We start from the raw sequence: 16,228 nt of genomic DNA, 5'->3' as shown, positions 1-16,228 counted from the left end.
GTCAGATGAGATTATTTTAATGTGATTCACCCACGATGGAATATAATCCTCGTAAATTGCCAGACAGATTTGGATATTCAAGAGCAATGGCATACCTGAGATAACTCAGCCAAGGTTGCAGCCTCTATTGCTGTTTTGTTATGTAAATATGAGATGTAGCTGAACAAAGGATAACATTCTGTTTACAGTTACAGTTGCATTTTATTCAATTTGGATGATTTTAGGTAGATGTGAAGAATTCACATTAAACATAATATTATTACACATTAGTATTCATTTTACAGAATAGTTTATAGTATATTTTGATTTTAGTTTTTCTTTAAAGATGAAGCATAAACCATTGCAGCCATCAGTTTATTAAAATCTAAATAAGTCTACAATGTCCTTTAGCAGACCAGTGTTGTGTCCCGGGCCAGGTTACATACATTTGTCATGAGAATGTCAACAAAGAGGCAGGCCGTGCACAAACCTACCCCCTTAGCAACACAGTCTCGGGACCCCTTTTAGAGGCCTGTTTTTTTTTGTGGAGCACTAAACACCCTCTCCATTTACAATAAGTCATCTGAGGCTCTTGCTGCCAGAGCGAAGGCATGCCCCAGAAGAAGTCTTCTCACACGGCGATTACCTCAGACATCTAAAAGCTGCCCTGACGTGAGGTTAGGGGAATGTTAACGATTGCACTGTATGTAATACTGTCTACCTTGCAGTCTCAGACTCCCAGTGGCCTCCAAAATCAGGCAAGTCATCCCTCCCATTGGGAATTCCACTTTTTCTGCCAGGATTTTTTATTTTTTTTTCTCAGCTGGTGGGAAAAATATTTGCAAATTCCTATTAGTCGTAGGACTGTTTGATACAAGTGTATTCTTTGCTCTGCAAACCTGTCTAGACTTCCCAGCAGCATTTCCAGTCATTTGATCAGCTCAGGGGTGACGAAGAGTTCAAAGGAGGAAAACTCTCAATTTTAATAAACCCCACATGTGAATAATAGTTTTCTGAACATGAGTAACACTTAAAGACGCTAAACTTAAGTTTGTGATGTAAGGCAGTTGGAACAATTTAAATAGACTACATGTGTCACTGTATGTCAGGTTATTTTCATGTTTTGTAAGTACAATCTCAGGAGAGGAGTCCAAGTCAGTAGCAGCATGATCACATTTTCCCATCGTATTTCCTTCGTTTTTCACATCTGCTAGCACCAGAAGCCAGTTAGCGTAGCTTAGCATAGCACAGCACGTAGCCCTGAAACAGAAGGAAACGGATAACCTGAGCTCATCACTCACCGATTTAACAAACAGTTTATTACTTCGAAAGTATTGAGCTTTTGATTTACTTTGTGTGGACATAGCTAAGCTAGTCCTTTCCCTCTTTGTCAGGACCATGCTAAGCTCCTGGCAACTGGTTTCAGACAGTAATTAGCTTACATTAATCAGAGCTGTAACGGCATGAAATATGCGCCTCTGGAGATGTGTTAAAATCTTATTTGTATCTCATATAGGTTATAATGACTAATAAGACATTCAGGGAAACTGATTGGTCATGGTGGAGTTTTGCGCTGTTTTAGCAGATTATGCTACCTGTTCATTTTAATGCAAAACTGAGTAAACAAACAGCTGGCTGGAGCACTTCATACAGTTTCCCAAAATAGTTAGAGTCTCAGTTAGAAATTGCCAGTGCGGGGGTTTATTTTGACATTTGACAAAGCAAAAGCAAAACAATTAAAGATTAGCCGTGACTCTGATGTGTTTGTTCTTGGCTGAATCCAACAGTTGGCACATTTTACACCCCAAGGTTCACAGGAAGTGTCTTCAAATGATGCGTGTGTGTCAGAAAAAAATGCGGCCTGTCTTGTTTTGCTGTGGGGCTGTGCTGACATGTTTTTCACCTGCGTTTTTCCGGCCTCAACAGGTGTGTCAATCTCCAAGCACACACTTCTCTCTCCCCCTCACAGCCCTGCAGCTGTCACTGCTGCAAAGCATTCTGGGTACAACATAATGCAAAAATGTAAGTGCCGGGGGGGAGCTGTGTGTCAGGTGTGACCCATAAAGTCACATTAAGGAGTTAACCGTGAGTCCAGTGCATGGACAGAGTGGTGGGGAAACTTGTGGAAAAGGTACAATAGAAGAAAGAGCCCTAAGAGGCCTGTGATGATGACTGAGGTGCTTCCCTGTCAGCCCCCTCAGTGAGATGTTAGGAATGTTTTCAGTCATGGCTGAGCAGTATGTTAGCAACTGAGGATTACCTCAATGTTATGAGAAGGGAGGGGAGGGTAAGAGAATAAGGGTGGAGAAAAAGGGTTCAGGAGAGAGGCAGAGCAGGAGGGTGGGCGGAAAGATCACCTTTTTTGCTCACTATCTTGTGCGTGGAAGTGGAAAATTCCAGCGATCATGTAGTAAAAGAAAGAGATAGGCGTGTCCTGTTGGAGAGGTTAAGAAGGGCAGCCTGCAGCGATCTGAGTGGGTGTTGAGCAATCGACAAGAGAATCACGAACAGCTCGCCGCCTTTCCATTTGTCTACCCCCGAGATGGGAAGGCGGCAAGTGTGGGGGGAAATTAGAGGCCGAGGACTTGTATTGTGTGTCTGTTTGTATGCACCTGTCATGATCCCCTACTGTGTGGGCCAGACTTTTCACCGTCTCTCTGACCCACTGAGACAAGTCAGAGCAGATCTTGGCTGCCACGACTGCAGATGGATGAGACACGGCTCATATCCTTGATATTGTATCTGTTGGATTCTGATAGATCAGTGTGTCTTAAATGCGGTCATCTAAAATAACATGTTGTAGTTGGCATATCTATTAGTTTTCCATGAAATGTACATGGGCATGCTATGCAGCTGCTGCTTCAAAGTCCTGCTATCATTTTTGAAGATATTCTTTTTTTGCGTTGTGATTTTTTTTTTTTCCTTTTGTACCATAACTAAATGAAGTCCAGCTGTAGGTTTTTATTTTGTAGGCATTAGCTCACCCTTCTTATTTCAGAGTGTCTTGGGTTCAACACAGGCCTTCTGACTGAGTTTTTCTAACCAGCGAATTTGTGATTTAAAATTTTGCAAGATGTTACAGTGTACGGATTTAGTTATTATGTCCGTATGAGTTCAAAACAAAAGCAGGGATTTAAAATATGTATATAAATAAATAACAGATATGTCTATAAATGGACGACCTCTCTATATTAAAACAAACTGATTTTCTTACTGTACAGAAAAAGTATGGTCTGCTATTGTAGATTTATCTGATGAATCACTATAATTGTAGTTATACATTTAACATCCAGCTCACCGTTCTCTGAGAACCTCTCACACCCATAGCTTATAATACATATAGCACAGTATGCCTTTAGAATAAATACCATAGCTCTGTGGCTGAAGCAGGACAATATATTGTTTTCCCCTTGGCCCTGAGCTAAAAAGATTGAGACTGACAGTTGGGCGGGGGGTTGAACTGGCATTGTTTTTTTTTTTCTCTCTGCCATCCTCTTGTGGGATGGTCAGCAGCAGGTGCTGCTGTCCGTTGAATGTGGAGTCACACAGTGGTGTTGTTTTGGGAAAGAGGGCTGTCTTTCTGCCAGGTGGCAGTTGTTGGCAGAGTCAGTTATGGCTTTGTATTTCTTCTAAGAGTTACGGCAACAGCTGTCCCTTTTGCCCCTCTGACTGACGACCCCCTACCCCAACCTAATGGCCCCGAGCCCAGCTCTCTAACCCCTGCTTCTGCATATGAGCGTGTGTGTGTGTGTGTGTGTGTGTGTGTGTGTGTGTGTTAGCCTGGGCCCTGGCTATGTTCGTAGGCTCAGGCCAATCAGACTGGCTAGCACAGATGTGACAGGCTTAGAGGAATGCTAGGAATGCGGAGGCGCTGGAGCAGGCGTGTCCATCCTTGGCCCAGGGCAGAAGAGGAGGAGGGGCTACCACAGTATCGGCAGACAGTTCAGCTCTGCTCTGCTGGCTGAGCGCCGGGCTGACTGGTTGAACACTATGGGAAGTTCAGTAACCCTGATGGAGATGGCCTTCAGTGCTTTTATGGCAATTTCTGGAGGCTAAATGCCAAAGAGTGTGAGAAAAAACAGGACTTATTGCTCCTGTCATTATGTGTCTGGATAGTCTGAAAGCTGTTAAACCCAAGACCTTCTAGACACACAGTCTATCGTGTGTGTGTTCACATCTTGACCAATTTTTGCTGGTGAAAATTTCTGTCAGCAAGTTTAAAAGAGTTTGGGTCATTATTTATAATGACACAGTGGTTCAACCTCTCTCTGTGGCCTGATTTTCATCTGCAAAACCTCAGAGAGCGTGACTTGGCACCAAGAAGAACTAAAAGCTCGGATGGACTGTACTTTTCCCCTGAGACGACATTATAATGCTTTTTGCACATACACTAAAGATGATTTCTGCTCAATTCAAGCTGTTGCTTGCTGCGCAGCCCTCGCTCAGCACTGAATGTAAATAGGGCCGCGAAAGCCCAGAATAGAAGCCTGTTCTCCACGCAAACTCTTTGTGCAAAATGTTGAGAGTAGATGTTATGTCATGAAAACATGGTTCTGTTTTCTAAGCACCCTCTGTAATTAGGCTACAGGCCCATGTGAGCAGACATTAAGGAGGTGTGAAACAAGATAATGAAAACAAAGAGGGAAAAAAAACTTAAATATGCACAACTCCAATAGGGGAAAAGAGGTGTGATTGTGACCTGTGACCTGTGTTTAAAGGGTGTTTGCCTTGGGTCTGAAGAGCTCTGGGAAAGGTCACACTGCTGTTCCTTTGACATAAAGGTTTATCAAGAATGTAACCGTCTGTTCAGAATGAGATGGTGTGTAGATCTCGCTTTGTCTTTGACCATTTGTTTTTTTTTGTTTTTTTGTGTTATGCAGGACGCAATGAATTGATAGCAAGGTACATCAAGCTGAGGACAGGCAAAACCCGGACAAGAAAACAGGTAAATTTCATTTACTACTCTTTCATGGCAGCAGCAGCACCGAAATTTATTCATTTTGCTTAAAGATCCAGTGTGTAAAAAGTTAGGGGTGTTTATCAGCAGAAATTGAATATACTACCTGTAAGCATGTTTGTATAAATAAGACGAAAACTGATTTTTAAAAAAATAAAAAAGGATTGTTTTTTTTTGCCTTAAACTAAACCTTTTACTATAAATGTAATTCAGACAAGGGAGAAAGGAGGCATCCATCTTGTGCTGTCATATTTCTACAGCAGTCCAAGCAAAAGACCCAACCCAAGCGTGTGTTTCACATTTTGAAGTGAAAGCTTGTTATGCAAACAAAGAACAACATCCTTTCTGGTACGCAAAGGCCACTCTAGTTCCTTAAGCAATTGGGAAAAGTATGCACGAGTCGAGGAGCCGTTTGCTCGGTTTCTTACACACTGGTCCTTTAAGTTCACAGTGAAGAGGTTTACACATTATTTGGTGGATACACATTATTTCCGATCATTTATATAATGATTTTTGTCAAGTCCGTTCATGTTTAGAAGACGGGCTCCAGTTATTGTTGTCTATGGTGTTTTCATGGGATCTGACATTCAGAAAAAAAAAATTATATAGAATATCACCAGCTTATATTTTATACTTTTTTTAGTTTGCATGCACTATTTTTAATGTATGTGTTTGACAGAGAGAGCGAGAGAGGGTGTGTGCGTGTGTGTGTGAGAGACACTTGTACCTTTAACTTTGTAAGGTGAGGACAATTTGGTTTGATCTTTTTTAAAAGTCTGTTTGAAGGTTAAGGCTTAAAGGTGCATTATGTAATAAATCTAAAGCAACTGGCCATAAAATCCTCCTAATATGTCACAGAGACTCAGGAATAATGTTCATATAACAAACTGAACTCACCAACAACAACAGTACAGACAAATGATTTGCATTAAAAAAATATTTTGCAGACTGCAAATCATGTTTATGTTTTGAAATCATGTTTTGGCATGTGGCGCCACCTACTGCCATCTACCAACCATTGCAGTCAGTAGAGTCAGAAAACGAAACCTAAAAGACCTCTGTATTTTGAATTTGAATGTAGTAACCGTTTTTTGGCCACATTCTTACATATGGCACCTTTAAGTTTTAGGATTTAGTGGAGGCTGCACTGTAGTACTACTACTATTGGTTTGAATTCTGGTTCAACCGGGAGGAACCGCTCTGTGGTGAGTTTTCTTTTTCAGTCCTGCTTGTGTCTGCAGATGGGCTTCTTCCTACAGTCCAAAGCCAGGCGTTTTTGTATAAATTGAACATAGGTATGACTGTGAATATCTCTGTATGTTGGCCCTCTACTTTCAATGTGTACCTTGCATATAACCAAAAGTCAGTGATTGGCTTCATCCCTCTTGTGACTCTCAAACAGGACGCAGTAGGGAATGATCGAATGAATGTAAGGGCTTGAATGATAATTTGTGTCCTCGCTAAGTCAGCGGCACAAGATTATGTGTGTGTGGGTATGTCCGTATACATGTCCGTGTTCGTATATATGTGTACGTGTGCATGTATACGAGCGAATGTTGGTTTTATCCTCAAAAACTGTTTCACACCCTTTTAGGTGTCTAGTCACATACAGGTGTTAGCACGGAAGAAAGTTCGCGAATACCAGGCGGGTATAAAGGTAGGTTTCGCCAACCTGCCTCCGGGCAACACTGACTGAGCGTCTCTTTCCTCTTTGGTTACGGCTTCTCTCTTTCTTTCCTTGTCTTTTCTCTCCCTGTCTCTTTTTTCCTCTTCCTTTCTCTTGGCTATTCTTCTGTGCAGGTTTCTAGCCACTTGCAGGTTCTCGCCCGGAGAAAATCTCGCGAGATCCAGTCAAAGCTAAAGGTATGCGCTTCACCGCGGGCTCGGCGGGGCTTGTACAGGCTTGGCTTTGCATTAACCACCTAATCTGTGCATATTATCAACCCCTTGCATTGACACAAGTCCAGTTCCTGCTAGATACGTGGAACCAGGCTTGGCAAGCAAAGAAAAAAAAATGGTGTGCTTAATCTAAAATATTAACCACAGTATCGTGCATGCAGCGCACAATTACCACAGTCAAAGCATTTTAATTCTCTCAGTCTGAGGTGCATTAAGAATGAGCCTGATCTAATCCTTAACATTCAGGTGCAGCAGGTGATTTTGAATGTTCTGCTTTTAGAGAATGCCACACATGCTGTTCTGATAGGCTCAGTGAAAGGTTGTTTAGCTGCATGATGCTACAGCTTTGTATACGTCCTCTGTGCCAGCATTGCTTCTGCTGGATACTATACTTCTCTCAGACTTCTCTCTCTAAAATTCTCTCCACTTGACTGTAGTTGTTGTTACCTTTTTAAATTCCTCTAATGTGTCTGTTTGTAATGTCTTCAGTAAAAAAGAAAAACTGAACATCAGTTTGATTTGTGTCACTGTGTTGCTCTTTACCTCAATACTAGACCCTCTGGTTTTTGTCATGCTTTTAATTATTGTTTTTTTTTTGTTGCATATTCTCATTTAATAATTCAAACACAAGTTAACACTAGAGACATTGTGGCATTTTTTTTTAGAGCTAACTTTAACTTAAATTAACCCCTTCATGCAGACTAATGCTTTGGTGGACATCAGCGTCCACGCCATTCTTTGACTTGTGTCATGTGTAGATGAGTCCATTCATAATGTGATGACCTAAAATGAGAGTAATTGTATGTGTGTGTAGCTTAGAACTGTTCATGCTGAGTCCTGTGTTTAATCTCTTCCTCGTGTCGGATACTGAGTGTGAACTATTTATCCTTTTTCAAATCAAACGCACAATCTGTAACAGTGCAGTTAGCAAAATGGCAAAGGCTGCAATTTGGGATAAACATTATGCAGCACGTGACCCAGGTTTTGTTGGTCAGGTTTTATTTGTTTTCATAATGGAATTACCTACTTATTATTAGGGCCTGGTTTAAAGAAATTCCAATTTCTATCCCACAATACTCAATCCTGTCAGGAAACAGAATTCACAAACACTTGATGTTAGGCTGTGAATAAATGCCCTGCCTCATACATGGTATGATGGTATATGATGTGGGAATGCTCCATCACAGCTGCAGTGTTTGCAGTTCTTCAAATTAAAATCACTGTCCAAATACATTTTCCTAATGTTGCAGTGTTTGAGGCTAATCACACTTTATTTTATTTTTATTTAAGGCTAAATATACACTTAAAGTCGACTTTTATCTGCTCTGCTCGAAGGGGTTAATCATAATTAACCAATTAATCATTTTGCGTTTTGGGTGTCTAGAAAAGCGCTCTAGAAATGTAATGAATAATAATAATAATAATAATAACTTGTGCTAATTCTTCCTGTTATCACTTATGTGTGACTCTTTTCTTTTTCTTTTTTTTTTAGCAAACTGAATATGACAAATCACATTTAAATTCAGTCGTTTAGGCCTCATGAGGTCATTTTAATGAGTTTAGTCAACGCTGTCTCATAGCTAATATTAAACGTCACATGGTGAATGTGCTCTCTTCAACGGTTGACAGCGTTTATAAAGCCAGCTGCTGTTCTGTTGTAGAGAAACGCTCCAAAAAAAAATTTTTTTTAACAGAACATACTGTAGTTCCTGCTAATCAGCTCATCAAACATAAAATTAAAAAAAAAAGTGTAACTGCTAAATTGGCTACACATTGTGTGTTTACGTTACGTTTTATTGTTTTCTGATAGAGGAATTTTCCTATTTACTGTATATACATGTTTTTATTAGTGCTTTTATTTTTTAGATTGATTTAGTTTTTATGAATTTCAGTTTCTTAAAAAAATATATGTATATGACTTGTCTTTTTATTTAAAAATATATAATCATGACCACAATATTTGGGGGGAAAAATCCTTCAGTTATTTAAAAACACAACCCTTCAACTAATCTTAACAGATCATTAGAACTGCACAGCACTAATGGTTTCTTTCTCTTTTGATTCAGGCGATGAATTTGGTAAGTGAATCTGACTTGTGCAATATGCTTCCCTCCTCCCCTGCGTTTGGCAGCACCAGTACACTGTCCCCTTGCTACTGCCCTCAGCTGGCATGGCCTCCCCCCCCCTGCCCCCCACCCCCGCCCCCCGTTGCTGTCCCATATAGAAGCAATGCTCAGGAAACCCGTCACGCTTTGAAACCGCCACTGCTGCGTGTCCTATCTGACGTAGTGTAATCCCGCACAGCCCTCTGCCAAAAGCCAAAAAAGTCTCGCTTGCTTTGCACAAGGTGTTGCTCTTTGATTTGGGATCTCTCTTCTTAATCGACAAAAAAAAAAAAAAAAAAGCTGAGTCAGCTGAAATGCATTCTTGAAGAAAAAAAAAAAAAAAAAGCGCAATAGGATGCATTTTTAATGAAGTTTGAAATATTCCAAGTAAACAGTGTTTGTGGATCGTAGACTGCGTCATGCACCGTTGACATGAACTGGCTTGCTTTGTTTATTTTTTTCCTTTGGGCAACTTATTTCATGTACATCAAACAAATTAATCCACATATTTATGTGCATATTTTAACAACATGAATACAAAACTGCATTCCCAGCCAGCACACTATCTACACTTTTGTTTTTATTCTTTTTTTTTTCCCCTGTGGTGATTTTAATAACACTTCTTCAGACCTAACAGACCCTCATTCTGTCATGTGAAAAGCTACAACACAGTGGGGCAACGCTGCTTCATTTTCTCTCTTCTTCTTTTTGCTTCTTGCTTTTTGATGACTGTTTAAAACATAAATTGATTATTATCCAAAAATAACCAATAATATTGTCTGCTAAGCTTAACTCTTGTTATTTATATTCTATCGATAATCTCAACACTTGCTTAGTTTATTATAACACAAGATTCTAAAATGTATTGATTTTAGAATCCAGCAACAAATAAATACAATAGAAACCACACATAGAACACACTAGACAAATACCGTAATCATTTAGTATAGTTGTGCCGCCCCCTTGTGGTTGACCCCGGGATTTCTCTGTCAACTCACAGGATCAGGCATCAAAAGACAAAGCCCTACAGAACATGGCCGCACTGTCATCTGCCCAGATCGTCTCACCGAGTATAATAAAGAATCACCTTCCACCGCTGCCTCCTGCCCCCTATCAACCACCCAGAGTGAGACCTCCATCCATATTCACTTAGAGCACCAAACCACATCTGGGTTAAGCAGCCGCTGACCCTTTTTTTGTTTTTCTCTACAGTTCTGGCCTGCTCCAATCCCAGGACAGCCTGGACCCTCTCAGGAGTAAGTAAATAACCTCCAGCGGTTCCACGAGAGATATCTGTCAGGAGACACCATGGTGTATGATGTTTGTAAAGAGAGATGCTTAAATGACAGGGTTAGGTTTATCATGTCAGGTGGGTATTGATTTAACAGACCGCATTTTTGCACACCAGGCTGGTTCTAGATCTCAACCCGGGAAGGACTGGTCTTGGCCGCACCAGCCATGCGTAAGTTCCCCTTAGCGAAGCTCCACCCTTGAGCACAAAGCAGCACTAACTCTCCTTCTTCCTTATATTGTAACTGTATGTTTCCTGCACTAATGCAAACCACCGATGCGCAAAATAACTGCTTCAGATTTGATTGAGAAAATGAATAATGATAATAACAAACTTCATTCTTATAGCACTTTTCACATGTTTCTAAGTGCTATCAAGTGTTTTTTTCCTCACAGTGACTGACAACTTCAGGTCACAGAATTTATGTCGTATATATTGAGATGAATACATGAACCGATGCTGTTTTGCATCATTAAGACGTTATGAAGCAGGTGGACTCACGCCTAGCTGGTGCAGCAACACATGCCTTCATTGTCACATGCTTATTTTTGTAACTTGTTTGTGTGCTGAACTGAAGAATTTTCTCTGACTGAGTTTGTTTTCATACATTTTACATCACTGATGAGCATGTTTTACATAATTGTCATTGCAGTAATAACAGTGAGTGAAATGATCAAATAGAATTTTGGCAGAAATATAAATTCAGTGAGGCCCATGTGCTACAAACAAGCTACTGTTTTTATTTGACTATTTTCTACATTATTTATAAGCCATTGTTTGTTTTTCAGCATCAAACCTTTTGCACAGCCACCGTACCCAAGCCTAGGAGGTCCTGTACCACAGTCCATACCAAGTAAGACAAATCTGTTAAAGATATATACAAAAAAAAACGGAAAACATGCTGTTATGGTGTTCCTATAAAATGTGTATGTTTGTTTGTGTGTGTGGGGCTGCATGGTTCAGGTTACGAGCCCTTGGCGCCTCCACCTGCACCAACTGCCACTGCGGTGCCGGTATGGCAGGACCGCACCATCGCCTCCTCTAAGCTGCGGATGCTGGAATACTCTGCCTTCATGGAGGTTCAGAGAGACCCAGACAACGTGAGTCAAACGTTTCTTTCCTAAAGGGAACCAAACATTGCATGTCATTTAGCAGATGCTTTTATCCAAAGGGACTTGCAAGGGAATTGAATATAACCTGCTAAGGGGTGGAGTTGAACCTGTGACCATGATGTCTCCAGGCAGGGTATGATTTGTCAAAAAACCAGAGGGGGGGGGGGGTGTTTTTTTATTTTTTTATATTTTATTTTTTGTCTTACACTATGTTATCAGTGCATCTTTCTGCCCCAAGGGAAAAAAAGCTCACAGATTTTCAAGTGCGAGCTACCAGCTATATTTTCATTCAGAATGGACTGGACCACTGCACATGTTTTCTTGCCTCATCGTATAATGAGGCATAGTATAAGAAACATGCAGCTACCCAACCATTGAACAAAAGCTTTAGCTCGGATTATCATTAGTGTCTAAAGCTAAAACAACAGAAAATATTATATGTGGTGATGGCTCGGTATGAATCTGATGTCAGAAAGCTGCTAACAGGGAAAAGCTTAATTCGCTACTTAAAGACCCTGTAAAGCAAATGCAGAGTTTCTCCTCCTCGCACATTATACACAGTATGTTGGAAAATAGTGGCTGAGAACATGTGGAAGAAATTACAACTGTGAGACGAAGAATTATAAGAGTAAAAACATTGATGTCGTTTCTCTTGAGTTTTTTGTTCAGGATTTTTTGACCTAGGAGAACTATGGCTAGCATAACATATAACATATAGCGGGAAAGTATCTATGTTCCCCGGGTCCTATGTTCCCCGCTTTGTATGAGACCGGGGAACATAGGACCCTTTCTCTAAAAAAGGGCTCTCTATGTTCCCCGCTGTTCACCCAAAAGGACCAGGGGGACATAGGAACCTACCCCTTACCCTAACACTAACCCTAACCCTTTACCCTGGAGCTCCACACCCCACATATAGCTAGCATATATGGCTAGCATAACTATGGCTAGCACAACATATAACATATAGCTAGCATAATATTTATATATATATATATATATATATATATACATATAATATATATATACATATATTATATGTATATATATATATATATACATATATTATATGGCTAGCTATCCTCAAACGCTATTACGATATATAAACCCTTGGTGCACTTTGTTTGCTGTGAGTATCTGCGCCTGCTACTGCACCTGCGTTTATATTCCGTACAGTGACGCAAAGAAATGTTTGAAAGACTACATGTTTTCTATGTGTTTAAACATGCTTTAGAAGTGGGTCAATTTTTTGCCAAGGTAATTGATGAAGCTTGAAATGTTTTATCGAGGGAATGAGAAAGTGTTTAGTGTGGAAACGACCCTTTTGCTATCCAAGTTATGCTAGCTATAGCTCCATGACGCACAGTAGCCATAGCTAGCAAAACGCCTCCTCAAACGCTGTTACGATATAAAAACCCTTGGGGCACTTTGTTTGTTTCCTGCGTTTATATTCCATACACACACTGACGAACTGTGACTTTTGCGTACTCTGGTCCCTACTTGAGCAAGTGGAGTAGTTTGTGGGTGTGTTAAGGCTGCTGTGGCCACGCTCTCACCGTCTCAGAAGCTAAATTTTACATTTAAAACCGTATTGTTAAACACTTAACAACATTTTTGTGTGGGGTGACGAAGTCAGAAGTGATATCTTTGTCACTTTACAGTTACTTTAACCAAGTCCTCTGATGGTTCTTTCCTCTCTGTCCACTGCAGTACAGCAAACATCTGTTTGTCCACATTGGACAGACTAACCCCTCCTACAGTGACCCGCTCCTTGAGGCTGTGGACATCCGGCAGATCTATGACAAGTTCCCTGAGAAGAAAGGCGGACTCAAGGAACTTTATGAGAAAGGGCCTCAGAACGCTTTCTTCCTCGTAAAATTCTGGGTGGGTCCTCATCATTATCATCATCATCATCATCATCATCTGCCACTTATTAGCTGTTAATAAACACTTGTCAGCCACTTTGTGTTGTGCTTTATGTGAGCACTTATTCATTCAGCCGTTAAGCTCAGTGGGAGGCAATAACAGTGCAAGGTTTTAAAATCAGTTCAAATTGTAGTCATTTAAATGAAAAGTGATAATGCATTTAATTGCATTTTAAATACCCCTTGTAATCGAGATGCATGTTCGACAGTTATTTCCTCAACCACTGCTGTTATTACTTCAGGGAGTAGTTTTTCCACAATAACTTATCATCGTAAATTACAGCTGGTGAAAACTGCTTCCTCCTCCTGTGAAGTTAAAGGCGCAGATAGGACATTGCTTCATTCTGTACACTTCACTGTGCACTTCGGCTACTGCAGTGTAATGTAATCTGTGTACTTTGTAGGCGGACCTGAACAGCAGCGGCATGCAGGACGGCCCTGGCTCTTTTTATGGCGTCAGCAGCCAGTACAGCAGCGCTGAGAACATGACCATCACTGTTTCAACCAAAGTCTGCTCGTTTGGAAAGCAGGTCGTCGAGAAAGTAGAGGTAAATCTCGGGAGGAACTCGGATCCGACACAAGACCTCAGCTTGAGTTTAAGTCCCTACCAGATGTTTTTGACTGTCCTTTTTTGTGTGCATGTGTGCGTGTGTTTTGCAGACGGAGTACGCCCGCCTGGAGGGGGGGAAGTGTGTTTACAGGATCCACCGCTCTCCTATGTGCGAATATATGATCAACTTCATCCACAAGCTCAAACACTTGCCCGAAAAATACATGATGAACAGTGTTCTTGAAAACTTCACTATCCTGCAGGTAACGCACAGCTTTTTTGAGTGTACATAAAATAATCCAGTCAACATTGATTACATCTACTTTCTCTACCAAAAGTTAAATAAGGACATCAATTTCACTTTGAATTCTGGAGAGTTTTTATTCAAATTGCACTGTTAATTAACCAGTTTATTAATGAGGAATAGAGCTGCTGGTATGTGGTTGAGAGTCAAAATATCAAACTATTCTTTTAATGATTTTAAGCATTTTCAATCGATTGCCTCTGCAGTATTTTTCCCGTTTCCATTGTCAACATTTTCTTTGTCTTCGCCCTTCAGGTGGTGACGAATCGTGACACCCAGGAGACCTTGCTCTGTATAGCGTTTGTGTTTGAGGTTTCCACGAGTGAACACGGAGCGCAGTATCACGTCTACAGACTTGTTAAAGACTAACAGCTCTTCAGGGAGGTCTTGGAAAAGCAAGACACATTTTTTTTAAAAAGCATGACGCAGTCCCTCTTTTTGACCAGCTCAACCGCCCAGGAAAACAAAACAGAAAAACTAAGAAGACATTCAAACAATGCTACATCAGACTAACAAGGACAGATGCTTTTTTTAAAGGAAAAAAAAAGAGTGAATCTCACCGCGCTGACACGCAAAGAAATGTTTGAAAGACTAGCTGTTTTCTATGCTTTAGATGAAGTGGGTCATTTTTTTTTTTTGCCAAGGTAATTTGATGGAGCTTGAAATGTTTTATCGAGGGAATGAGAAAGTGTTTAGGGTGGAAACGACCCTTTCGGTATCCAAGGGAACACACTCTGAGCAGTAAGTAACACGTGTATACACGATTGAAAGAGTAGAGAGAGCAGAACCACAGAAGGGGAAAACCAGAGCCAAGTGGTGATGTAGCAGTAGGTTTGAGCCTTTTCTCCAAAGATTATATCATTGCCTGCCACTTTGGATTGCCTTTTATTACTACCTCTTGTTTTTGAATAAACAGTAAATAGTCATACTGGTGTATTTTGTTAGAAAAGAAAGAAAGAAAGAAAATTGGTATTTGGTTTGACATCTATGGAGGCAGTTTTTGTATTTGGGCAGAAAGAGGAATGGGATGACTAATTTTCATGTAGCCTTTTGTTTTACAAGAAAAAAAGTGTCCCTTGTTTTAGAGTGTACAGGGAGAAGGTTTTTTTTGTGTTACCATATTTTAAAGTTCTGCTTTTTTAATATTTTCTTACACAATTTTTAAAAAATCAGGTCTTACAAGCATCTATCTATAACTGCCTTTTGACACTAAGGATGCCTTGTATCATTAGTAGCCGGACATTAAGGTGAGGCGTTACCATCCTTATGAGATCCCCTGTTTTTGTTTTCCTCTTTGTTTGAAGACGTGTGCTTGGTTGCACTTAAAAGATCCAGAAAGGGGGTTTGAATCAACAGCACTGCTTATTTTCTATCGCCTTGAGTTATGTAGCCTAATTAAAAAAAAGAAAAGAAAAAAAGAATTGTTTCTGTACTGTGAGTCAGTGGATGCTAAAGGAAAATGTGTTACATAGGAGTATTTTTTCTGAGGGGCGGGGGGGGGGGGGGGGACTTTATGTTCATATTTGTTATCAATTAACTCAGCACTCAACTCAGACCATGGCTAAAAGTGAAGAGAAGTTAATCACTGTTTCTTTTGTTTAAAAAAGAGATTGTATGCTGTGAAGACGGCTTGTTTGCTTCACCCTTCTCTGTGTAATGTAATGCGGAGAGGTTGCATTCATTGAAAAAGGTTCAATTTTGATATTTAAGACACTTTTTTTGTGACATTACACATGAATTAATTTTAAAGTCAAACTTAATTAACTGTCTTGAATGAGAGCTATTGTCTGTGCTGTGGAGCATGACCATTGATTGTTATTTATAAGGTTAGTTACCAAGTAGTGGGAGGGCGGGACCGGGTATTGGAGATGTATTGATCATCTTCCATTGAGATGGAGATGTTAAAAGTATTGCAGGACTCAAACTACAGACAGGGAATTGCCTGTCATCCCATGAGTCCTGCCAGACATAGGTCTACTCTATGTGGTTCACTGGACAATTCTGCTACAAAAGTTCAAAATTAAAAGATGTTGTACGTTGCAATAAGAATTGCACCTGGCTTTGAATGTCAAATTTCACAAGCTACATACAAAAACACTCTTCCTCTAG

General features: G+C 40.3%; 1 protein-coding gene across 8 annotated transcripts in view; it reads left to right on the top strand.

Annotated features, from left to right (window-relative positions):
• The window catches only part of tead3b (TEA domain family member 3 b), a 33,433-nt gene extending 17,829 nt beyond the window's left edge, over positions 1-15,604 (top strand). For 4 of the 8 annotated variants that reach the window (XM_083892164.1, XM_083892165.1, XM_083892166.1 and 1 more), the window contains 13 exons: positions 4,860-4,924; positions 6,531-6,593; positions 6,737-6,799; positions 8,902-8,913; positions 9,941-10,066; positions 10,153-10,196; positions 10,349-10,402; positions 11,020-11,085; positions 11,181-11,331; positions 13,051-13,224; positions 13,670-13,813; positions 13,926-14,078; positions 14,375-15,604. In XM_083892164.1, the coding sequence (XP_083748290.1) occupies positions 4,860-4,924; positions 6,531-6,593; positions 6,737-6,799; positions 8,902-8,913; positions 9,941-10,066; positions 10,153-10,196; positions 10,349-10,402; positions 11,020-11,085; positions 11,181-11,331; positions 13,051-13,224; positions 13,670-13,813; positions 13,926-14,078; positions 14,375-14,488 (1,229 nt within the window). In that variant the 3' untranslated portion in view covers positions 14,489-15,604. Of the gene's footprint in view, positions 1-4,859; positions 4,925-6,530; positions 6,594-6,736; positions 6,800-6,862; positions 10,067-10,152; positions 10,197-10,348; positions 10,403-11,019; positions 11,086-11,180; positions 11,332-13,050; positions 13,225-13,669; positions 13,814-13,925; positions 14,079-14,374 lie in introns of those variants that run through there. The other 4 variants (XM_083892168.1, XM_083892169.1, XM_083892170.1 and 1 more) reach the window with 4 other exon arrangements.
• Positions 15,605-16,228: the final 624 nt, after the last annotated feature.

The sequence above is a fragment of the Microchirus variegatus genome (genome assembly GCF_963457635.1).
Source record: "Microchirus variegatus genome assembly, chromosome: 7".
NCBI lineage: Eukaryota > Metazoa > Chordata > Actinopteri > Pleuronectiformes > Soleidae > Microchirus > Microchirus variegatus.
The sequence above is the reverse complement of the archived record's forward strand: the minus strand, read 5'-3'. Positions and strand labels throughout refer to the sequence as shown.